At 44.9% G+C, this 25,281-nt stretch overlaps 1 protein-coding gene across 1 annotated transcript; it reads left to right on the top strand.

Annotated features, from left to right (window-relative positions):
- Positions 1-2,896: 2,896 nt before the first annotated feature.
- LOC123448794 lies at positions 2,897-7,316 on the top strand. Its single transcript, XM_045125811.1, has 7 exons — positions 2,897-3,689; positions 4,151-4,393; positions 5,056-5,145; positions 5,782-5,931; positions 6,172-6,296; positions 6,844-6,973; positions 7,079-7,316. Exons 1-7 carry the CDS (start codon positions 3,051-3,053, stop codon positions 7,202-7,204), a joined length of 1,503 nt encoding a protein of 500 aa, XP_044981746.1. The 5' UTR covers positions 2,897-3,050; the 3' UTR covers positions 7,205-7,316.
- The last annotated feature ends 17,965 nt before the right edge of the window (positions 7,317-25,281 follow it).

Consider the following 25,281-nt stretch of genomic DNA (forward strand, 5'->3'; position numbering starts at 1 on the left):
CTAATTCGACACAATTCATAATGATTTGTACTTATACATAATTTAAAACATCTTACATGGAAAATTCATCAAGCAACAAAAAATCGGCGGGCGACATGGAGCAGTGGAATCAGTGGCTCTTAGAGTCGTCAAAGCGGAGCATAAAAATTATCAAAAAAGACAATGACGCAGTGAAGAAAGAAATTGATAGTCTGCTCAGAGACGGTGCTAATGCCCTCACTAAGTCAAACAAACTGAGGGGGCTGAGGGATCAATTGGCGGAGGAGAGGGATAAATTAAAGCTGAAGAAAAACAACTCAGGACAGAGACAATTGATATACACACAAACGTTGTTCATTTCAAACAAGATGGAGAGAGCAATCGGAGGAAGATGCGCCAGATTCGGATAATCCTTGATGACGAAGAGTAGTTAGTTGATCAGTACTAATTAAGTTTCAAACTATATGTTTATTATGAGTATGTTTATGAGTATGCATGTTTAAATGATTACTATGAAGTTTATGAGTATATTTAAATTATCAGTACCTTTTATGAAGTTTAACCTCTTAGTTTTTGAAATAGTATTTTTTCTTATCAAAAAATATATTGCTCGCGTTGGACAAATGGACACGCCATAAATATGTAATATATTGTTGGCATGGGACCCAACGTCACCATTATTTTCTAACTATGACGCCATATTGATGGCGTCGGGTGCCTACGCTAGCAAGGCCATTTTTGCCACGCCATATCTAGGCTTTTCTGCACTAGTGTATCGGCTAGGGTTGGTTGACGCCTTAAATATATATGGGTGACTTTGTGGAGAGACATGGACTAGACTCACATCCCAGACGGTAACAACCCACAAACTGACATATCTGATTGTGGCTCGTCAGTTAAGGATTTCTCCTTTACTGACCGGCAAAAATTAAGCACATGCGCATGGTGGAGGAGGAGCGTGCGGGAACCACTTCTCCTCTCAAGCTCCAATAGCATGTGAAAGATAATTCTTTATAAGGTGATCCATCTGTTCCTCCAATAGCGGGGTTGTACGAAACTTCCTACCGCACCGCTTGTCATGACACCTACATGGGTCCTTAGAATTTGTTCTGAAATATTGGATGGGTCTAAAGCGCACCCCATATTTCAGCAATCCCCGGCACAGATCTCAAAGGCCCATGTTGTCTTCCGTTCCAAACATTGTTTTGATATACCAGTATTTTCAGTGGAGACCTGTTAAGATTGAACATAGAACTAAAATAAATAGTTACACTCCTTTTCAACTGAATAATAGACTATGCCTTAAAATTGTTAGTTTGACGTAAAAAAATTCACCAAATGTCTTACGAGTAATAGGAAGCCAAAGGCTACCCCTCGAGTGGAGCATGTTAGTCACATTCCTGGCCTATTCATAAACTTTCTAGACATCACCCCAGCCTCATGCATAATCCTCTCCTAAATTCTCACATGTAAATTTTCATTCCCTTTCTCCATTGTAGCCAACATGTTGATAAAGTACTTAGGGCATTTCCAACATAGACTCCCAAATCGCCCACATTCGTTTAGATCATGCGGTCCATATGTGCTTTGTTATCCAACATGATCATGTATTCTCCATGGGTCGGTCCGGGCATCCTTTTCCCATAAACCGGAAACAAATAGGGGGCGGGGCTTTGCGGGAGTCTGGATATCAGCCACGAATGACTTTGACATCCCAGGCCCACTCAAATCCCCCTCCTGGTCCCTTTTTCTTCCACTCCACCTTTGCTCGCCTCTTCTTTTCATCCGGCACTCCTCATGCAACGCGTCGATGTACCTCTTCGGACGCCACCCATGCATCCTCCAACGTCTGCAGACCTCACCCACGCGACTGCCCACCTTGGACTACATTGTTGGCCACCCATGACTCCCCTTTTCTTTTCATCCGTCGCTCCTCATGCAACGCGTTGATGTACCTCTTCGACCGCCACCCATGCATCCTCCGACGTCGGCAAAACTCACCCACACAGTTGCCCACCTTGGATTACGTTGTTGGCCACCCACGACTCCCTCCCAACCACCACGACCGACACATGTTCGATCAAATGCCATTGAGCTTTTTGTTTGAATTTCTTGTTGTTTTTAAAGTACACGATGGTGGGGTACTCCCTGATCGAGAATGAGTTGTTGTGTGATGCATGGTTAGCCGTATATGCGAACTTTGTAGGTAACAAGGGCATGACCTTCTATCAAAGCTTGCATACTTTATTTCATGAGCGGAAGAACTTCACGTCCTACGACATGCATGCCATGCATGAACGCAATGTGAAGCCGCTAGCGCATCAGTGGTACACCATTTGCAGCTCCATCATGAAGTTTTGCGGTGCAATTCACCAAGTGAAGACAATGTGGCCATTGGGATCTTCAACCATTGAGTTTTCGAGTTTTGCTCTTTTTTACTCTACATGTTGATTAATTTCTCATTCATTCAATGTTGCTCTACATGTTGTATAGCCTACACGTGGTGCCATGATGTACTACAGGGTCAAGGACATGCCATTAACACACATACATTCTTGTATGACCCTCAGGGGGCATCATGTGTGGGACGGCATATGCCAGTTCTAACTTCAGTACCATTGAATTTGAAATCGATAATCCGGAAAAACTCGTTGAATATCCGGTATTGGTATCTCGTATCCGAACTATTGATGTAGTAGTAGGGATATCGGCACGCTAGTTAAAAATGAGCTGTGTTATTTTCTGTAATTATATTTCGAGTGTTGCGGGCTTTGTTCAGTTCAACGGACGAAATGACGTCCATTTTTTTGCAAATCATGTCTGAACTTTGCTAACAAACCATCCGGTTCACATGAAAATTGGAAGGTTCGTTGAAATCTGATTTGAATGCATGTGGGCAGGGTTCGACACAGGATATCCACACGATACGCCATCCACATTCCACTCCCGGACAAGCAGGCTGGCATGCGTCATCGACCCCAGCCCCGCCGTGCCGCCACCGCCACCACACACGCTAGCGGCTAGCCTCCGCATTCCGCCGCCGCTCGAGTCTATCCGCTTCGCCGTAGTCCATGGAGATCTCCCTGGACGCGCTGCTGGGCGTGCAGCGGCACGGGCAGGACCTGGCCTACCGGCTCGCGCAGGGCGTCTCGGGCCTCCTCCTCCACGTGCAGCCGCCGCAGCTCCCGTGGCCCGCCCCGCCGCTGCCGCTCAAGCTCATCCCCTTCGACATCGAGCTCCCCGCCGTGCCCTTCGTCGGCGGCGGGGGCGTCGACCTCCCCGCCGTGGCCGTCGCCTCCTTCGTCGAGATCGGCGGACGGCTCGGCCAGGCGGGCTCCGAACTCGGCGCCTCCGTCGGCGGCGCCGTGCAGCAGCTGTCGAGGCAGATTCCCGTGCCGTTCCGCGCGGAGGGCGCCCGGCGCCGGAAGTGGGAGGGCCCCGCTGCGCCGCCAACGCCAGCGGCGGTGGACGTGGGGGAGGCGGGGCTCGTTGCGGAGAGGGCTGCCGAGGGCGGCGGGGTAGCCTTGGAGGGTGTCGGGGAAAGGGATTCCCTCGAGGAGGTGGCTGCGGCGGTCGCGGCCGCCACTGGTAGTGCCGCCGCCGCCAGTGCGGTCGGTGTTGGGGCGGCCGAGGGTGCGGATGGGTCCGATGAAGAAGAAGAGGGGTTCGAGTTCGAGATTGGGACTCTGGGAAGATTTATGAAGCCTCAGGTACCAATGTTGGATTCCCATCTCAATCCATATGTGTTCTGCTCTCCCTTACACATGTCTGATACACAATGCTTCAAAGTGAGATGATGTAGTATCTTATACGTGTGGAAGCTTAGCTAATGCATGGATGATTTAGTTGTAGAATGGTGGGTATGTGCTTGTTGTTGTAACTGGTTGCGTTCATTGTTGGAAATAATCTGATTGACTGTTTGGGTTAAAAGCTAACACTCCTCTTAAATTTCAACATGATATACTGTTTGTGGCTATATGTTTGTCATTTAGTAGTACATGTACTTCAGATATCCTTTTCGTATACCAAAGGTTATACCCTTCTTTTTTTCTGCAGATTTATGATGGGTTTTTGTACAGGTTTAGAGTGTAATTGTACTGGGTCTGCGGTGCTGAAACACATTCAATATGCTCAAGTACACATCATAACACCTGTAATGATGATGATGCAGGGGACTGTAAATGTCTCGGCAATGTACAATACAAGGCACCACACTGTTGATAGTTCAGTTGTTGCACGTGGAGATTTTTGGAGGTTAGAATCATCACGAGGTGGTTCAACTAATGGAAATGACAATGCACCTGGTTTCCTTATTCAGTTGGGTCCCTTACTTTTTGTGCGAGACTCTACAACACTTCTTTTGCCTATTAATCTGTCAAAGCAACACCTCATTTGGTATGCTTATGATCACAAGGTACTTCTCTTATTCTTGATATATGAATCTGCGCATGTTCATTAGTTTTTATTTATTTTATCCTTCAGATAACTTTCTAGAACAGTGTTTTTTTTTGCCTTTTCTTATGAATGGTAATCTCTAAAGCTTTATATACATTGCATTGTATATTGGTAAAATGTGAAATATACTACAAGAGTGCGAATATTATGCATAGCATCTACTTGAAACTGAAACCAGTTTTTTCTTCTAGTTGATTGGTCATGTAATCATCAAGGAATGGTATATAATTAGGGAATGCCCATCTTGCTCTGCATCAATTCTTGGTGATTCTGTTCTGTTAGCTAGTCTGATTTAGGACTGTTCTGTGGAAGCTTGCAATTGTAATGCCCTCTCCTAGCTATTCTGATTTAAGATGTGGAAACTTTGATTCTAAAATGCATGATCATATTTCTGTATGCAGATCCATAAAAGTGTTCAGATGCTGAATTCAACTCTAGCAGAGTCATTGTTAATTTGTTATCCATTAGAAATATTCTCCATATTGTAAGCATGTATTTTGCATACTTATTTCTGCTAAATTTTCTAATGCATTCAGTACTTAACCATCTTCTGAAATTGTGTCCATTCAAGCTCTTTGTGTGCATGTATTGACATACTAAAAACTTATTCGTTTCTTGTAGAATGGAGTGCATTCCTTATGTCCAGTTATCTGGTCAAAACAGAAAAAATGGTTGCTGATGTCCATGATGTGCCTCAACCCAGTAGCTTGTGTAAGTAGACATGTTGGTTGCTCTTACCTTGCCCTTTTGCCCTCTGCTTTCAGTTAACATTTATGTGTTTTTCCTAGTAGCTATCCAGTGTCAGCTGTATTCCAATTTTATTGACCAAAGTTTGCGGATCATCAGTCTGTGTACTAAGTTGCCGGATAGTTTAGTTAGCTGTGCAAATATTTAGCTTGCTTGCCCCCTGTATTTTGCCATCATGTGGTGCATGTGTCTATGAAGGTTATTATTGTTTCACTAGGCCTTGTCATTAACATTTTTTTGACTATCAACCTTCCCATTAACTTTGTATGAGTTTTATAAGGAAATAAAAAACAATGGAGCTTGTCCATGCTTAGTGCAACCATCTAACCTTTTAATTTACTGGAAACATGTAAACCTAAAAGGAGTGCGTCAATTCTTGGCACGACTGTTTGTTTGTGGATGTACATTGATAGGCACCTGTATAGCTGGCAAATTTACCAAAGGCTATCATCCTACTGATGATATATAATAGTCTCCCCGTCCCAAAATAAGTGTCGTTGGTTTAGTACAAACTTGTACTAAATCAGGAACACTTATTTTGGGACGGAGGGAGTACTTGTTACCATCGTATCATCTTCCCTTGGTTGTTCTTTATTGCAGGCCTTCATGGATGTGGAATTCTCAAATGGGCAATTTAGATATGTTGCTGGTGAGGGGATAACAGCAAGTGGTTTTCTCCCATTATTTGGTGGATTGCTTCAAGCTCATGGAAAAATTCCTGGAGAAACCAAACTGGGCTTCTCCTTCAAGGTTGGTCAATGCTAGCTATGTAACTGCACAGTTTTTTTTCTTTATGTTTGTAAATTCTTAGGGAAACAGTTTGAACTGTGCAGATTGTCAAGAACTTTTCTATTATGAAACAACAATAACATGCCTTACACATGCTATTTTTTTTTATTTGTTTCAAAGTTTACATTACTCTATCTTCTTGCAGTGAGTTCCTAATTCTTTCACTTGTCCTTTTATTTGTTAAATGTTTCCCCATTGAAGAGCTCGCAAGGCACATGGTTTACCCCTACATATCAATGGCCTGACAATTCTCTGTCATTTGGAGTCGCCCACGCGGTAGCATGGAAAAAGTCTGGCCTTATGATGAGACCCAGCACCCAAGTCAGGTAGTGAACTATACACACTTGCTCATAACCGTAACCGGTTTCTCAGCTCGGTAAAAAGGTGGATTGGTCTTACTTGGTAAAAGGCTGGATTGCTGTTAGTCACAGTTCAAAATAGTCATCGTGTAGTATTTGTCAGGTCGGTGCCCTTACTGATATGATATCAAGAGGACTGGTGAATAGATTATCTGGGTTGGTTTGAAAATGGCAACGGCTATTGTATGGGATGTTTACCCATAGTTAATGCCAGATTAGCAAACGTCGTTGATGAAACAGTGTCCAAATATGCCAATTCGGATCATGCTCCATGCTGCACTAAGTATATCATACTTGCATTTTTGTGTTCATTAGTTGGCATATGGCAGTCCATATTGCTTGAGGTCGTTTTCTGTTTCTGCCAACAGTAGAAAATAATGGTGGCTGCTTACTACAGCTTCTTCCCTACTAGTAGCTACTTTAGTTGATAAGTTGTATTGCAAGTTTTATTTTTCTGTTTACACAATCTGCTCGCAACTATGAATAATCTCATCCATGGAACCACTTGCACCAGTGTTTGCCCCACTTTGGGAGGGAGTGATCCTGGCATGCGGGCGGAGATTATCCATTCACTGAAGGAAGAAATCGGTGTGTCGTGCGGCTTCTCTTGCTCGAGACATCCTTCGGCTTTCACATCTCTTTCTGTAAGCCCTCAAGTTGCTCATTACGCGACCGTTTCTTTCTTACCGAAGCGTGTTTACTGCAAAAGCACGAACTTATGCCCCGGCAATTATGGTGTGCTGTTGCAGATTGGTCGGTCCAAGTTGAACGGTGAAGTTGGGAGTTCTGGGGTAGTGCTCACCATGGAGAAACCCCTTGACAACATGGGATCTCCATCTTTGTCTGTTCAACTGAACACAGGCCTCGAGTTCTGACCTCGCCCATTGCCCGTTCCTGTAAACTGCACATAGATAATACTCCCTCCGTTCCTAAATATAAGACCTTTTAGAGATTGTACTATTAACTACATACGGATGTACATAGACATATTTTAGAGTATAGATTCACTCATTTTGCTCCGTATGTAGTCTTATAGTGAAATTCTTAAAAGGTCTTATATTTTGGAACGGAGGGAGTAGTATATATAGTACAAAAATAGTATTAAGATTTACATAGATATAGTAGAGTAGTACATGAACGTCACATAACATGTGTATAGTTAGTCCATACCCCTTGTTATTCTGGAGGTAGCTTCTCATGTTGTGAAGCCTATTTATATACAGGTGGAAGTGGTCTGAATCTCCTCTCCTGTTTGACATTGTGCCGATACATTTCATTATTGGGACCCCCGATATGAAGTAATTTTAATACTCCCTCAGGTCCATATTAGTTGCCGCTGAGTTAGTCCTCCTGCCCTGCCGCTCTGCCGGCAGTAGCTTGCGGCCTTGGCACGGCGAGCACCGGAGCAGGATCAGCAGCAGCACCGCGAGCACCGGAGCAGGATCAGGAGCAGCACGGCGAGCACCGGAAAAGTTAGCGGCAGCCTCTAATAAGTGCTTATAAAATCAAGGGTCAACCAGCTGACCTCCGTGAAATGGTGCCGATTATTTTGTACGCCAATCGTTCAGAGAGAACTACATTTGGCAGCAAGGCTTTTTTTTAAATGCACTGTCTGTGCGCCAAGTGCCAACTCAACTCAATGGAACACATCAGCTGCCAGATTCAAAAGGTCAACATCTGATAGAAAGATGAAGAAAGATGAATTGGCAGAGGAAGAACATTAGGGACAAAACCCGACATAACTAGATCGGGGCAAGCCATTACGATGGAGGGGAGCTGCTCCTCCATGACCTAGAAATCTGCACCACCACGAGCCGGAACTCCCCCAGCTGCGCCACCAACCGCCGCGTCGTCCGCAGACCCGCTTGCCTGAGACCGGGCCGCCCGAAAACAACCACCATCGAAGAGCCGGAGCCTCCCGCAACCACCACACGGGGAGAGGCAACGTGCAGCCACAAGAAGGTGTTGCGGATGGCCGGCCGCCGGTGAATCACCGCGCCATGCACCCACACGCACTGGCTCAGATTGGGCTACACCTTCCAACATAGCCACGCGCCGGTCGTGCAGCACCCAAACCGCTGCCGCACGACCAGAACACTACCTCGCACCACCTGAGACGACCCCGAGCCGCCCCCTCCGCGCCAAAATGGTAGCCGCCGCTGCCGCGCCCCAGATCTGACCGGCAGGAATTTGGGACCTCTACATTGAAAAATAAGATTACATTTTGACTGAAATTTTACTAGATAGTGTTTCTCTACATTTTTGAGAGTGTGGAGGTGTGTCTCCATCGAATTTTATGGGATTGAGTATTTGACAAAAAGTTACCAGTTTTGGGGCCGCCGTCCTACAAAACTATTATTTTTTAAATTTTAATAAAAAATACCACTTTTATGGTAATTCGTTTCAGAAAACTATCACTTTTTTGTGATAACCGTTTTGAAAATCAGTTTTTACGAGGTCTTCTAGAGATGTTCTTAGCACCTGTACAAGATGAAGCATTGGAAGAGGTCTTTAAGGCAACTATAGCACATTCGTCATATGCATGACCACATAAATTTATGTTGAGCGATCTTTTGATTCAAAAGATTTTCATAGGAATTTTAAAGGATTAGAATCCTTATGATTTTTCTTTATGTTGCTTGTCTGATTCATATGAATGAATCCTATAGAATCTTTTTTAAGGATATTTTTTTGAGTACTAATTTTTCTGAGTACTAGTTTTTATCAGATCGGTTTGCTCTTGAGCCACAAGCCCACAAGCACACTTGACAGGTCCTCCGATGATGAGACGAACGACATGTACTCCTTTCGTCTTAAAATAAGTGTCTTAACTTTAATATAACTTTCGTAGCGTACGCGTTCGTAGTATGCAACGCTACGGAATGGAAGGCCACGGAACATCAGCTGGTGCATGCAGCTCATGTTGACGTGACAGGCAAATAAGACACCGAAGTTGTTTTCCAAACGCGTTGATTAAGGTTCCAGCTGTTTTACATTATTTTCAGCCGGATGTGTATTCAGATACACAAAGACAAACCGTCCCCATCATTTCGTACGCCGCATATGAAAGCGAAGATCTCATCAAGTCGAGGAACAGGGGCAAAAATGTATGGCGCAGGGCCCCATTCCCCGCTGCAAAAATGCGTGTCTGCTCCGGAGGAGGAGAAACCCATGGCTAGTGCCCGGCGCCGGGGCTCGGCACGGACCCCATGGACCTGGCGGCCCTCGAGAACCCCTTCACCGCCGCCGCCGCCGCCGCCTTGAGCGCCGGGCCACCTCCGGAGCTGATCACGGAAGCACTGCTGCGATGCTCCTCCTCCTCCGCCGACGGCAGTTTACGGCCTTCGCACGGCGAGCATCGGAGCAGCGTCGACAGCAGCACGGCGAGGAACAACGCCAACACGAGCTGGGGCTGGAGCCGCGACGGCGACCTCTTGTTCATCATGTTGCTGCTAGCACCGCTGCGCGTTGGCGAAGCCATAGCCATGCCGCCGGAGCCGCGAGGCGACGCTGCTCGATGATCTGCTACTGTCGGTGCTCTCGGAACGGGGTGAGCTCAAGGAAGAAGAAATTGAGCTGGTGGCTGGTGCTTTGGCAGATAGCTCGAGCTGGTGATGGTGCACATAGGCGTCTCCCGCTCCCGCTATATATATATATACAGCGTCACTGCGTACGTCCACGATTGCCATTTGCCCGTGGAGAATTAGAGCATCTACAGCCGCACCCTGAACACGCGCCTTCCAGGCCATTTCTTTTGTCGCCGATGAAAAAAAATACCCGATCACATCTTAGGAGTCCGTTTTTCATCGGTTAATGTCGAAATTGGACCAGTCGATCCCACACCGAACCCAACGCGTCTGGGATGTCTGATAGCGCCGGTGTTATTATTTACATGCAACAGGCCCACTATCAGCCTCCCACTTCCTCTCTCCTCTTTCTCTCTTGCATGCCTCTCATCCCCTTTATCTCTTTTTTTTTCATCCCTCTTGTCTTCTTGTATTGGGTGAAGACATGACTCAAAACCTTTTTCTCTTTATGTCAAAATTTTCATCGGTACGAACCAAACCGATAGAAAAAGTGGCTCCTGAAATGGACAACAAGTGGAGATGCTCTTATTCCTGACCGACTACCGGCCAAGAAAGTCTAGTTCCGTGTATTATCATTTCCGCACAAAAAGAGAGTCAGTGGCCGCTTCTCATTTTGAAATGTACTCCCTCCACTTTTACATAAAAGCTTTTTTAGAGATTTAATATAGAGTCTAACCGAATGTATTTAAACCGTATGTACTTTATATTAAAATTTATAAAACTGTTTATATTAGAAATGGAGGAATTAATTTACAGCAGATCGGCTTACGGGTTGGATGGACGTAATGCCTAATCGAAATGTGCACAGGCGATGACAAGGTCATGTAAATGAGAGCATCTACAACCGTAACATGTAAATTCGGTCCCTCAAACATCCGCGGATACTGATTGGGCATGCCTAAATAACAGACTACTACATCCGGACATTTCATATTGAATCCTTAAATCCATACAAAGTGCACGCAACGCATAAACCTACATACTATGTACAAGATATCTCTTCTTGGTCAGTGATATCGATGATCTCCGTGTCCTCCGACGGTTAGATGTGCGGCTGGTGTAGCTCCGCCCCCTCCGGCTCCTTCGGTTGCCACGCCACGCCTTCCTCCGCCGCTATGTCCGCCTCGAGCTCGGCGTAGAGGGCCACAACTTCGTCTGCGTCTGTCCGATGAGCCGGCGTGGCCTCCACCTCAACCTCATCCCGGATGGAATCCCGGATGGCCTACTACTCTGCCATCTCCTCAGCTTGGACGACGACGTATTTCGCCTCCGCCTCCTCCATGTTTAAGACCAGAGCCTGGATCTGTGGGTCCTCCTCCTCCTCCTCCATGGCCTCCGGCATCTCCTTCTCCCGCTGCTTCTCCTCCTCCTCCTCCGTTTTCGACGAGTCTAAAGGGAGATCCGCAGTGATCCGCCCGCACCTGGATCTTCGCCTCGATCTGCATCCGATGCTCCGGCGTCAGTTGAGCACAAGTGATGATCCTACGACGGACCATACTAAGGCCGGAGAGCGGGGGAGAGGAGGCGGAGGGGCTTGGGTGGTGGCGGCGGAAGGAAGGAGGTGGATGTGATAGGGATGGGACGCCGGCCGGCTTAAATAGCCAGCTATGGCATCGTGCGGGGAGCTAAAGCGGTGCCACGCGGCGTTCACACTGCAACGACGGTCGAGGCACCTGTCGAGCTGTTGGGTTTCCATGCGAGTCTGTGTGGGGCCACGCCGTCAGGCCGACGTGACGGGCATGCCCGGACGCGTCAGGGCTTTCACATATCCGTCTCATATTTGGACTGGATATGAGGGGTGTCAGTCAGCCTAAACGTTTAAGTTAGGTTTGAGGGGTCCGACTATAGATGCTTTGAGTGAGTGCTTATAAAATCAAGGGTCAACCAGCAGACACGACTTCCTTATTTGTTTTGCTTTTTCCGTCAGCTCCAAGCTTCCAACTGATTAGTCCGTGCGCCAAGCATGTCGACAGCGCTACATTTGGCAGCAGGTTAGAAAAAAAATTCAAGCAGACCTCAGGAGCACTATGAGGCTGACATGTGCTAACTCAGTTATACCGGGAGAGTATGACGAGCTCAAATGCCCCTACCATGATTTGACTAAAAGTGTTACCAAAAAAAAATTGCCGAGCTCAAATGCTCCTGCCATGATGTTTCATGAATAAATTATAAGCTTTTCCAAGAAAAAGAAAATGCAAACTCAAATACTGATGTTATGATGTTTGATGAATAGATTAAAAGTTTTACAAAAAATGCCGACTCAAATGCTCATGTCATGATGTTTGATGAATAGGTTAAAAGTTTTACCAAGAAAAAAAATGCCGAACTCAAATGCTCATGTCATAATGTTTGATGAATAGATTAAAAGTTTTCCCAACAAAAAGAAAATGCCGAGCTCAAATGCTCTTGACGTGACCATATGATGCACACAACCATTATACAATATAGAGAGCACGTATTGTGTTTGATAGGGACAATAGAGAAAAAAGTTGATCCAACAGATGAGGAAACAAGTTACAATTTACACCAAACACAATTATCTCTGCAAAAAATTTACTTAAATGTTTAGTAGATATATTTTCCCTACATTTTTGTGATGTTTCTGTTCGGTTGTACTCCATTTGTTCCAGCATGCGTGGTGCTCCCCCAATCCTTCTCTTGGTTACATATATCAGTAAGCATATTATATGTTGAATAAATAGGCAATTTTCCGAGTAGATTAATCCATGAAATAATTATTAACATGGCATTGACTAGGTTCATGACATACTGATCACGGAGTATACTAGCAAGTACTACGCATATAGCAGAAACATCTACGCATATAGGCAGTACTACTAGTGCAGACAGAAACATGAGAGAGATAAACATATCGTACCCTTCGATCGGCCAATTGGCCGTAGCAGCAGCGGTGGCGGTGGCAGCATCCTCTGCCGCCTTCTTCTCGGCTTCGGCCTTCTCGCGGACGAGACGGTCAGCTTCGCTTGGTGAAGACATGGCGATGATGAGGGCGACGCGGACGTAGACGAAGCAGACGGACGGAGGCGAGCAGTCGCGTGATCGCTCCTCAAAAACCTAATCGCCCCTCTCCCGTACAGGAACCGAAGAGGCGCGGTTTCGGAGGCCTGCTCTCCCGTCGACCGTGTACGCGGTAAACGGGACGGAGTCACCGGCGGCAGCAGCAGTCAAGGAACAAACGCGTGAGACAGATGTGATCTGATTCTCGTGACGGCTAGGGTAGGCGATAGCCTGCTTATAAAGGCGGTTGGGTGGAGAGACGTGGGCTGAACCCACGTCTGAGTCGGTAACAGCCCACGATCCGACGTCTCGGATCGTGCCGTGTCCGTTACGTATTCTCCGTTCCTGACCGGCAAAAATAAGCGCGTAGGTATGAGCTCGGTTCGGCTCATTCCCGCAACCCGCGGCGCGTCGTGGCGAGGCGTGGCGTGGCAAGGCGGGCGGCGGAGGAGGAGTGCGCGAGGGCACCTTCTCTTCTTACTCTCCAATAGCATGTGGAAGAGAGACCCTTATAAAGGGGTCCAACTTCTCCTCCACTAGCGGGGTGGGACTAAACTTCCCACCACCTTGTCATGCCACCACCTACATGGGCCCTTGGAGATTTTTTTTGAAATTCTCTAATGGGCCTAAAGCCCACTACTAATTTCAACAATCCCCCACCAGATCTCAAGGGCACATCGTGTTCCCTCGTTCCAATCACTGTTTTAATATACCAGCATTTCAGTGAAGACCTGTTAAGGTTGAGCTTCACCTAGAGCAAGTAGCTACACTCCTTTACAACTGAACAATGGACTATGCCTTGAATTGTCAGTTTGGCGTAAAGAAGCTTCACCACAAGTCTTACTAGTACTAGGCTGCCGAAGGTGACCCCTCGGGTGGAGCATATTAGTCACACTCCTGGCCTGTTCATGAGTTTACTAGAGATCACCCAAATCTCATAGACTGTGACCAGCAATCAAGCTCATATAGGTGTGTTCCTCCAAAGATCGCTCTATAGGACAACATCTTTCTTACACATAAGCTTTAGAACACATTAAGACAGTAGTCATCCTACCATACAGTATCTGAGAGCATTGCATCTCCAACGGAGTGGGTTAGTAAAGTTACTCTCCTCAGTTCACCACTGGCTTGTTTTCTCAGGTCCTACTTAACGGGATCTTCGATCATATAGGTTGGGTTACTACCATGGCAACTCATGTGGGTCTCATACCCATCTCCCTCGATTCACTATCTATCACAACATGTGATAGCCCTTTAGTAAAGGGATCTGCCAGATTCTTAGCCGTTTGGATGTAATCCAACGCTATCACTCCGGAGTTTCTCAAACGTCTGACAAACTTCAATCTCATTCTTATATGTTTGTTGGACTTCATATTGTCCTTTTAACTCTTCACTTTGACAACAACCGTCTGATTATCGCAGTTCATAAGGATAGCCGGAACCGGCTTCTCAACCACAGGTAAGTCCATCAAAAGATCTCGAAGAAATTCTGCTTCGACACCAGATGTGTCTAATGCTGTTAATTCTGCTTCCATTGTTGATCTCGTTAAGATCGTTTGCTTGCAAGACTTCCAGGAAACAGCACCACCCCCAAGAGTAAACATATACCCAGTAGTGGCCTTCATCTCATCAGCATCAGAGATCCAATTCGCATCACTATACCCTTCAAGTACCGATGGGAATCCCGTATAGTGAAGTCCGTGGTTGACAGTACCTTTCAAGTAGCGCATAATTCTTTCAACAACACGCCAATGAACATCGCCCGGGTTTGCAACAAACCGACTAAGTTTGCTCACAGCAAATGCGATGTCAGGCCTTGTTGTGCTAGCTAGGTACATAAGTGAACCGATAATTTGAGAGAATCTCAATTGATCTATAGCTGTGCCTTTAAACTTTTGAATAAGCACACTAGGATCATATGGTGTTTGAGAAATTTTGCAGTCTGAATATCCAAAGCGACTCAAAATCTTCTCAACATAGTGGGATTGCAGAAGTGTAATCCCACCCTCATCATCTCTCAAAAGCTTGATGCAGCCACCCCAAGGTCCTTCATCTCAAAGTTTTGAGACAAAAAGGACTTAACCTCCTCAATTACTTTGAGGTTGGTTCCAAATATCAGTATGCCATCAACATACAAGCACAATATAACTCCTTCGCCCCCACCATGGCGATAGTATACACATTTGTTAGCTTCATTAACAACGAAGCCAACAGATGTCAGAGTTGTATTAAACTTCTCATGCCATTGCTTAGGTTCTTGTCTCAGGCCATATAAAGATTTCAGCAACTTACACACCTTTCCTTCCTGACCTTCTATCACAAAGCCATCTGGCTGTTGCATATAGATTTCCTCATTTAGCTCTCCATTCAGGAAAGCCGTCTGAACGTCCATTTGATGAACGAGAAGACCATGAGAGGCCGCCAATGAGAGTAGTACTCGAATGGTGGTCAGTCTAGCCACAGGTGAGTAAGTATCAAAGAAATCTTCTTCTTCTTTCTGGGCATAGCCCTTGGCCACAAGCCTAGCCTTGTACTTTTCAATCGTACCATCGGGCCTAAGCTTCTTTTTGAACACCCACTTGCATCCCAATGGTTTACAACCATAGGGACGATCAGTGATTTCCCATGTCCCCTTAGCCATGATGGAATCCATCTCGCTACGGACCGCAACTTTCGAGTAATCAGCATCTGGAGAAGCATACGCTTCTGAAATAGAAGTGGGATTATCATCCACGAGGTATAGGAAGGAATCATCACCAAAGGTCTTTGCAGTCCTTTGTCTCTTGCCCCTACCACGGGCTTCCTCTTCATCCTCCTCAGGATTTTCATCATGTGTTTGTTCATAGTATTCCATAGGAATGCCAGGCTCAGGAGTTATCTCAGATTCCTGTCTAGAAGTGCTTTGCATATCTATCATGGGAAATATATCCTCAAAGAATATAGCATCCCTCGACTCCATTATTGTACCGACCTCCACGTCAGGTACCTCAGATTTCACTACTAGAAATCTATAGCCTACGCTATTCTTAGCGTATCCCAAATTAACGCAGTCCACAGTCTTTGGTCCAAGCTTATGTGTAGTGCCCCCGATGTAACCTTCCCTATTTGGACCTACTTCATGTGGGACCACCTTGTCATTGATATGAGAGTGCCCTATGCTTGTAGGATTTCATGTGTCCTTTTATTTCTTCCTTTGCTAGCATGCATATGATATCATTTCATGTGTTAGGTGTTGTTGCAATGTGGTCATATGATTCCATGTGGTGTTTGTAATCTTGTGGTAATGTGACTTGTGATTTCATGTTAGTGTTGGATGTGTGGATGAGGTGATGTACATGATAGAAGGAAGTGCATTGTGGTTTGCTTAGGGTTCAGAGTTATCTCCCTCCTATTATCTAAAGCCATATATTTTTTCTTGCCTCTTAGGTGTAGTAAAGATGCCCCTGTTTAAGCTCTTGTTGTGGTGATTTTGTGCATTGCAAATGATGTTTTATAAGTGTTTCCAACAGGTGCAAATATTCCCAAAACAGCCAAACATAATGCTGTTTTGAAATATTTAGTTGCCCCAAATACATCTCTGTGATTTTATTCAAATAGGTTGTATTTTTCCTTGGTCAGTGGTATTTTTGTGGTATTTTTATCCTCTGTAGTTCACCTTGTGCTTTTCTTTCCTTTCCTGTTCTTTTCTGTAAATAGGAAGACCAGGGAATATGTTTTCTCTTATCTATCGCCACCCTGGGGGCTTGCTCTCACTTGGCCGGCCCACTCCCTCTCTCTCGTGCAGCAAGGCCCGTTTGCCTTTTGTTCTCCTTCCTGACGCCGTCACCCCCCCCCCCCCCCGCGCGCCTCCTTTCCGTCAGGCCAAGAGACAGAGAGAATTGATGGCACCGTTGCACGAACGTCGAGGGGCCACCTATTTAGCCTGGGCGTCCGTGCCTCTCCCCTCGCCTAGGGTTCCCTCCATTCCCTCAGCCGCCGCCGCCACCTCTCCCATCCCCATCTCCATCTCTCCCTTCCTTCCCCAAGGTAAGCTTCTATAGGAGCTACAGGCAGAGTACGCAGCAGCTCCTCGCCGGCGTCCGCTGCGCCCTCATCTCCGTTCGCCGCCGTCGTCATGCCCGGGAGCTCGGGGTGGATCCCCGCGATCCATTCCCGGCACTAGGAGCCCCGGGGACCAACCACACCGACGGGGCCGAGCTCGTCAAGGGCGCGCCCACGGTGTCCTCTCCCTCTCTTTCGGTTCGACAGCAGGATCCATCACGTTCGGCGTCGGTCCTTCTTCCCCTCCAGCGCCTCTTCCTCCGCAGGTCGATCTCCTTCCTTCCCCAAGGTGAGGGACGTCTTCCCCTTGCTTCTTCCTCCTCGGATCCGTCATAGAACCGCCGTGGAAGGGGCTCGCTTTTCTCTGTTCCTAGCATACAGTAGCAGGGCGGGGTGTAGTTGCAGGTTCAGTAGCAGTATTTCGTGTGGTAGGAGCGTGTAGACGTGGTGCATAGCCGGCGCAGCCCTTGCAGAGTGGTAGTGTAAGTGCATCTAGTGCCCCTTAGTGATTTTGGTGGTTTGAAGACTTATAGGTTAAGTATCTAATGTGTTTATAAGTGTACACGAGATCTATAAGTCATTGAGGAGTTTGAGATATTTGAAGAATATCGACCCCTAAAAATGTATATCTTCAGTTGAAGAAATTGGCCTGAAGCTGAAGAAATGAATCACGAGGAATCCGCGATGAAATTGATATTCCTCATGAAGACATATGATATTGAGAAGATCGGTGGTTCCTGAAGTAAATCATTCTGAAGAAATTGAAGCGTGAAGATTTGAGTTTTCTGTTTTACATTCTTCGCATTTGATGAATAGGAACACCGTACTGTTAAAGGGGGTCAAAGTAACGCTATGGAATGAATTTCCTCATGATGCTCAACCCAAGCCAAATCCTACCAAAAGCCTCAAGTGAGGAATATGAGTGACATGAGGACTCTCACAGTTGAGGGTCCCGACCGTTTCGATAGGCACGCCAAGTCACTAGTCTTATCCACTCCAACGGTCATATTATTTAAGGGCATTAATGTCAAATCATGTCGGGATGCTCCCAGGCTATAAATAGCCGCCCCCACAACCACTAGCTGGTTGGCTGCTCCGTTAGAAACTGACACTTGTCATAAGAGCAACCCAAAATTCCTCAGAGCCTACGAGAGTAAATCATCAGTGAGGAAATACACCACCCACCGAAACCACAAACCAAACCTAGTGATTAAGCATCACTGAAGAAGTTGTTCCTGTGTGGGACTGAAGCCTTTTACCTTTGAGGACTGTGCATCCTCGAGACGGTTAGGCGTCATGGTCTAGAGCAATCCAGCAGTCAATTGTGGATCACCGGGTGACCGAGTTTGTGAGGGTTTGGAAGTCTGCCCTGAAGACTTACCACGAGTGTTGGGCGAGGACTGTGTGTCCTTAGCTCAAGGAGAATACGGTAGGGACTGTGTGTCCCGGGACTGGGTGTCCTTTGGTTTCAATACCAAGCCGCTCCAAACCAGATGTACAACTGTCACAGCAGTTGGAACTGGGTCATCAACAACAGTCTTCACCAAGAATCGGGTTCTAATTCCTCAACTCTTTACTTTCTCTGTATTATGTGTTGATGACTTTCACTGTGACTGTTTGAAGAATTTGCTGAAGACTTTCTCCGAATTTCCTCAACCCCAAATTCTTCACGATAGTTAATCATCATCTGTATTCTGCGTGCCTGCTTACTGTGCAATCAGTTCTCATAATCTTCACTCTGTAATACTGCTGTTGTGAACGATTGCACGACTGATCCTTAACTGTTTCCGCTGTAAGTTAGTCATCAGTGAGGAATTTCCTCAAAAGGAATTTCCTCAGTGATGAAATTCTAAAAATCTCCTATTCACCCCCCTCTAGTCGATATAACGCACTTTCAATTGGTATCAGAGCAATGTACTCCCTTGTTCTGTGTGATTTTGTTTTAACCACCTGGAGTTTTAGTTATGTCGACTGCAGGCATGTTTAAGGTGACTGCAGCATGTCCTACCTACGAGGGAAATAACTTTCCCTTCTGGAAGAACAAAATGCAAATGCATCTACAAGCTATAGACAATGATCTCTGGTATATTGTGGAAAATGGTGTCCCCATCATTTCTGCTAGTGTTAGTGCAGCTGATGTGAAGAAATTCAAGCAACTCGATTCTCAAGCGAAGAACATCATCTGTGGTCATCTGAGCCCTGGCCAGTTTGGAAGAGTAAGTGCCTTAGGCTCTGCAACACTGATCTGGAAGAGACTGTTCAAGGTAAATGAAGGAGTATCAACCCAACGTGACTCTCGTGTTGATATTCTTCGCAATCTCTTCAATCGCTTCAAGAGACATGACAATGAAAGCTGCCAAGACACCTTTGATTGCCTCACTGACATATCAAATGAACTGCAAGCACTGGGAGCTCGAGACATCACTGATCACGAAGTTGTGAAGAAACTGCTGAGATCTTTGGATTCTTAATTTGATACTTTAGTTCTGATGATTCAAGAAAGACCAGATTACAAGATGCTTGATCCAGCTGATATACTAGAAAGGCTAAATACTCATGAATTCCAGCTAGAAGAAAAGAGAGATCTATATGGACAAAGCTATTCCAGACCACGTGCACTGAAGGCAAGAGAAATTTCCTCATCTGAAGAAGAAGACACAGATGACAGCAGTTGTGACCCTGAAGAATTTGGTCAGGAACTTGCAATGCTTGTGAGGAAATTCCAGAGATTTACACGACGAGGCCAGTTCGGTAAATCATCAAGAAGAGACATGAGGAAATCAGAATCTGCATCTGAGGACTACAAGAAACGGACCTGTCACAAGTGCAAGAAATCAGGTCATTACATTGCTGATTGTCCCCGCTGGGGAAAGGAATCAAAGAAGAAGAAATACAAGGATGACAGTTCTGATGACTCAAAGAAGAAGAAGAAATCTTCAAAATCCTCATCTTCAAAGTCCTCCTCACACAAGAAGACTAGCTTCAGAAAGGCTCGGGTACTTATTGGCAAGGAAATGGATTCCGAGGCAGAATCAGAGGAATGTGATGAAGAAGAAGGCTGTGGAGAAGATTCAGAATCCGGACAGGCTAGTCTTGCACTAGCAACCAATTTCGTCAGCAAGTCAATCTTCAATCTTGAAGAAAATGATTGCACCGTCCATACTGATGAATATGCTGATGACTTCGCTCCAACCGATTGCTTCATGGCGAAAGGTTCAAAGGTATCACATAATGCCTCCTCCTCTGATTCAAGTGACTGTGAACATGATGATTACAAAAAACCCAGTTACAGTAAACTTGCCATCATTGCCACTAAACAACAAACTGCTCTGGAAAAGTTTCAAAAACTGCTAGACAAAAGTGATGATCTGTTGATGATGAAATGAATCTTAATCAAATCCTCGCTGATGACATGAAAAATCTTCAGTCTAGATTTGATATTCTTCAGGATCGTTATGATACACTCCTCACTGATCATGAGAAGCTTTCCTACGAATTTCTTCAAAGGAAGCTTGATCTTGAGAAGCTGAGGATGTCTCATGATGATCTTCGCACGGAAAATGATTCATTACTAGCTCAACAGATCAACGCTAGTCAAGTTGAATTTATTCCTCCATGTCTTAAATGCATTGATCGTGAAACTGCTAATTCTTCACCAGAATCTTCAAATGCTACCATTGCTACAAATTCTTCAACTGCACCTGTTGTGTCTATTTCCTCACTTGAGGAAAACACAAATGTCACTGATGAAAATGCAGGGTTGAAGGAATTGTACGTGACAGGCATGTACAAAAGCCTCAAAGGACATCAAATCCTTTGTGATGTGCTCAAAAAGCAGATCTTGAACAGGAACCCGAGGAAAGAAGGAATTGCCTTTGAGAGGAAATTGAATGCTGATGGATCTTATTGGAAACCTGAGTAGTATCCCAAAACCTCATGGGTTGCTGCTACTGGGCCTCCTTTTGATCTATCTAATCTAACTGGCTTCTCATGTGAATTATCCTATTCCTCGGATGAGTCATTTGATTCCAACTATAAACTGTTCAAAAATCAATCTGGTGAAGTATTTGCTCGATATGTTGGAACTAACTGCAGGAATGGCCCTCCTCTGAGGAAAATCTGGGTTCCCAAAAGCTGTCTTGAAAATCTTCAAGTGAATGTCCTCATGACATCACCTCTGAAGAACCTGAACCCCAGATCAAATTCCTCAGGAGGACCAAAGTCTTCAAGAGGATCAAAATCCTCAACTGGTCAAAACTATGCCCGTACCCGTGCTTATGCGTCTAACATGCAGGGAAACTATAAGGAATATGATTATGAGCGCTACTCCTCAAATCATTATGTTCATAAATCATCAAACCAGTTCTCTGCATACTCATATGAGTACTTTAACCCCCTACTGTTAAGAGAAGTGCATTAGCTTCAATGCCACCTTTCTCATATGGTGCTCGCAGGATGATGAACGCTTTGCCACCCCTTCAGATGTGGGTGCTGAAGAAATCAAACTAATCACTTCTGCAGGTCAGGTCTCCAGATGAAAATCATCATCTGAAGAATTTGCTGGAGACTCGAGGAAATGCTTGATAGGACGCAAGCTAATGATTGATGAAATAGAAATATTTCAGACGTCCTTACATTTCTGTTATGATGAAATCACTGAACTGGTGAAATTAGTATCATATTCTTCAAATCTGAAGCATATGAGATGGTAAGCTGTACCAATTCATCTGCAGGATGACAAACCCAAAAATACTGAGTGGGTTCTCGATAGTGGCTGCACACATCACATGACTGGTGATAAAAGCCTACTGATGAATATGCCACTAACTCCATCACCTCTGAAGCAAATCACATATGCTGATAAAGGTAAAAGCAAGGTATTGGGAATTGGCAAAGTAGCTATTTCCAAGGATAGGCATATGGACAAAGTGATGCTTGTTGAATCTCTTGGTTTTAACCTCATGTCAGTCTCGATGCTTTGTGATCTTGATATGATTGTTATCTTTGGTAGATATAGATGTGTAGTCATCATGGAATCTGATAGATCCAAAGTCTTCGAAGGTGTAAGAAGAGGGGATTTGTACATTGTTGACTTCTCTACAGGTCCTCAACCAGCCACTTGCTTACTAGCAAAAACCTGAGAAGGATGGTTGTGGCATCGAAGACTAGGTCATGCAGGCATGAGGAATTTGCACACACTTGCAAAGAAGAAGCATGTCATTGGCATCGAATCAGTCAAATTCCTCAAGGATTATCTCTGCGGTGCTTGTGAATCTGGGAAAATGACCAGATCCAAGCATCCCTCCAAAACCATCATGACCACTACACGTCCATTTGAATTGCTTCATATGGATTTATTTGGACCTACTCACTATGCAACACTAACCAATGCAGCATCTCTATATGGCTTTGTCATAGTTGATGATTATTCCAGATACACCTGGGTGCATATTATAGTGTATAAAACTAAAGTGCAGGAAATCTTCAAACGATTTTCTTCAAGGGCCTCGACGAGCTTCGGCATCAAGATCAAACATATCAGGAGTGATAATGGAACCGAGTTCAAAAACACTGGTCTTGATGATTATCTTGATGAACTTGGTATTACTCACGAATTGTCTGCTCCTTATACTCCTCAGCAGAATGGTGTCGTCGAAAAAAGAACAGGACTCTGGTTGAAATGGCAAGAACTATGCTTGAAGAATATCAGACTCCTCGTCGCTTCTGGCCTGAAGCAATCAACACTGCATGTCATATCATCAACAGGGTATATCTTCACAAATTCCTCAAGAAAACCTCATATGAACTCCTCACTGACAAGAAACCCAATGTAAGTTATTTCCAAGTCTTCGGTGCAAAATGCTGGATTAGAGATCCTCATCATAGCTCAAAATTTGCACCTAAGGCACATGAAGGTTTTATGCTCGGTTATGGAAAGGACTCGCACACCTACAGAGTCTTCAACAACTATCACAACAAAGTTGTTGAGACTGTAGATGTGCGGTTCGATGAAACTAATGGCTCGCAAAGAGAGCAACTGCCTTCTGATCCAGATAAGCTGTCTCCTGAGGAAGCAATAAAGCTTAAGCCTACTGAAGACATTGTCCCCACCGAGGAAATTGGTGAAGAAACGATCCCCATCGCTGATGAAAGCCAAGAAGATGCTCCTGAGGAAATTGCAACATCACCACTTCCTCAGCCCAGACAAAATCCTCAACCAGCTCATCTGAGGATTGCAAATGAAGTAGAACTTGACAAAATCCTCAATGACATCAACGCGCCAGGTCCTCTCACTCGCTCAAAAGCTTCACACTTAGTTAACTTTTGTGGGCATTTTTATTTTGTATCCATCACAGAACCCTCAAAAGTAGCTGAGGCTTTTCTGGAACCGGAGTGGATCCAAGCCATGCAAGACGAACTTCTTCAATTCAAGCTGAATGACGTATGGGAGCTCGTCAAACGACCAGATCCTCGCAAGCATAACATCATCGGCACCAAGTGGATTTTCCGAAACAAGCAAGATGAGGACGGTCAAGTGGTGAGGAACAAGGCACGACTTGTAGCCCAAGGCTACACCCAGGTTGAAGGAATAGATTTCGATGAAACTTTTGCACCTGTTGCTAGACTTGAAGATATTCGAATTCTACTTGCTTATGCTAATCATCATAACATCATCTTATATCAAATGGATGTGAAAAGTGCATTCCTCAATGGTAAGCTTGAGGAAGAAGTATATGTTGCTCAGCCCCCAGGTTTTGAGGATCCAAAGAATCCAGACAAAGTCTTTAGACTCAAAAAGGCTCTGTATGGCCTCAAGCAAGCCCCTCGGGCATGGTATGATACATTGAAGGAATTCCTCATGAAGAAAGGCTTCAAACCTGGTTCACTCGATCCAACTCTTTTCACAAAATCTTATGATAATGAGCTGTTTGTATGTCAAATATATGTTGATGACATCATATTTGGTTGTACTGACAAAAGATACAGTGATGAATTTGCCTATATGATGAGTGAAGAATATCAGATGTCCATGATGGGGGAGCTGAAATTCTTCCTAGGTCTTCAAATTCGTCAACAAAACAATGGAATCTTCATATCACAGGAGAAATACCTCAAGGATGTTCTGAGGAAATTTGACATGCATGAATGCAAAGGTGCCAAGACTCCAATGCCTACCAACGGTCACCTCGGCACTGATGAAAATGGTAAAGATTTCGATCAGCAGGTATACCGTTCTATGATTGGCTCTTTATTGTATCTATGTGCATCTAGGCCAGATATAATGCTTAGTGTTTGCATGTGTGCACGTTTTCAAGCAAAACCGAAGGAATCACACCATAAGGCTGTGAAGCATATTCTTCGATACTTAGCTCACACACCAACACTAGTGTTGTGGTATCCCAAGGGCTCCAATCTTCATCTGGTAGGGTATTCTGATTCAGACTATGCTGGTGACCGTGTGGATCGCAAGTCAACATCTGGCACATGCCATTTCCTCGGAAGATCACTAGCTTGCTGGTCCTCAAAGAAGCAGAACTGCGTATCACTCTCCGCTGCCGAAGCTGAGTACATTGCTGCTGGTTCTTGCTGTGCTCAATTACTATGGATGAAGAAAACCCTCAAGGACTAAGGCATCAACATGAAGAATGTGCCTCTCTACTGTGACAATGAGAGTGCTATCAAGATTGCATATAACCCAGTACAACACTCGAAGACCAAGCATATCCAGATTCGTCATCATTTTCTTCGGGACCATGTCATCAAGGGCAATATCCTCATTGACCATGTGAAGACTGATGATCAACTGGCTAATATCTTCACTAAGCCCTTGGATGAGAAAAGGTTTTGCAAGTTGCGGTGTGAGCTAAATATCTTAGAGTCTTCAAATGTTTTGTAAAAACATGCACACATCCTAACACTTATGCAAAGTTGATGACTTAGATGTGCAACACATGATGAAACGATTTTCTTCAACCAATGAAGAAAGTCACTCTCAATGTGAAGAAATTAACGAAGAAATTGATTCTCAGGGCCCTACGACAATTGTACGCGGCGTCTGTAATCAACATTCTTATATGGTGGGTAACGCCACCGCCCAATGTGAAATTCCTCAAGTTGATTTTCTTCAAATGATCAATTTCCTCACAATGCATTTTCTTCAAAACAGTTGTTCTTCATTGTGATGATCTATTGCAAAATCTTCAAAAACACTTGATGACTTTCATTTGCCTAGGTAGACTGTGATTTCTAGTCCTCAACAGCATTCACTTATTGCTATTTCTTCAAGTTGATGTTTCTGCTAAGTG

The sequence above is a fragment of the Hordeum vulgare genome, chromosome 1H, assembly GCF_904849725.1.
Source record: "Hordeum vulgare subsp. vulgare chromosome 1H, MorexV3_pseudomolecules_assembly, whole genome shotgun sequence".
NCBI classification, from domain to species: Eukaryota; Viridiplantae; Streptophyta; class Magnoliopsida; order Poales; family Poaceae; genus Hordeum; species Hordeum vulgare.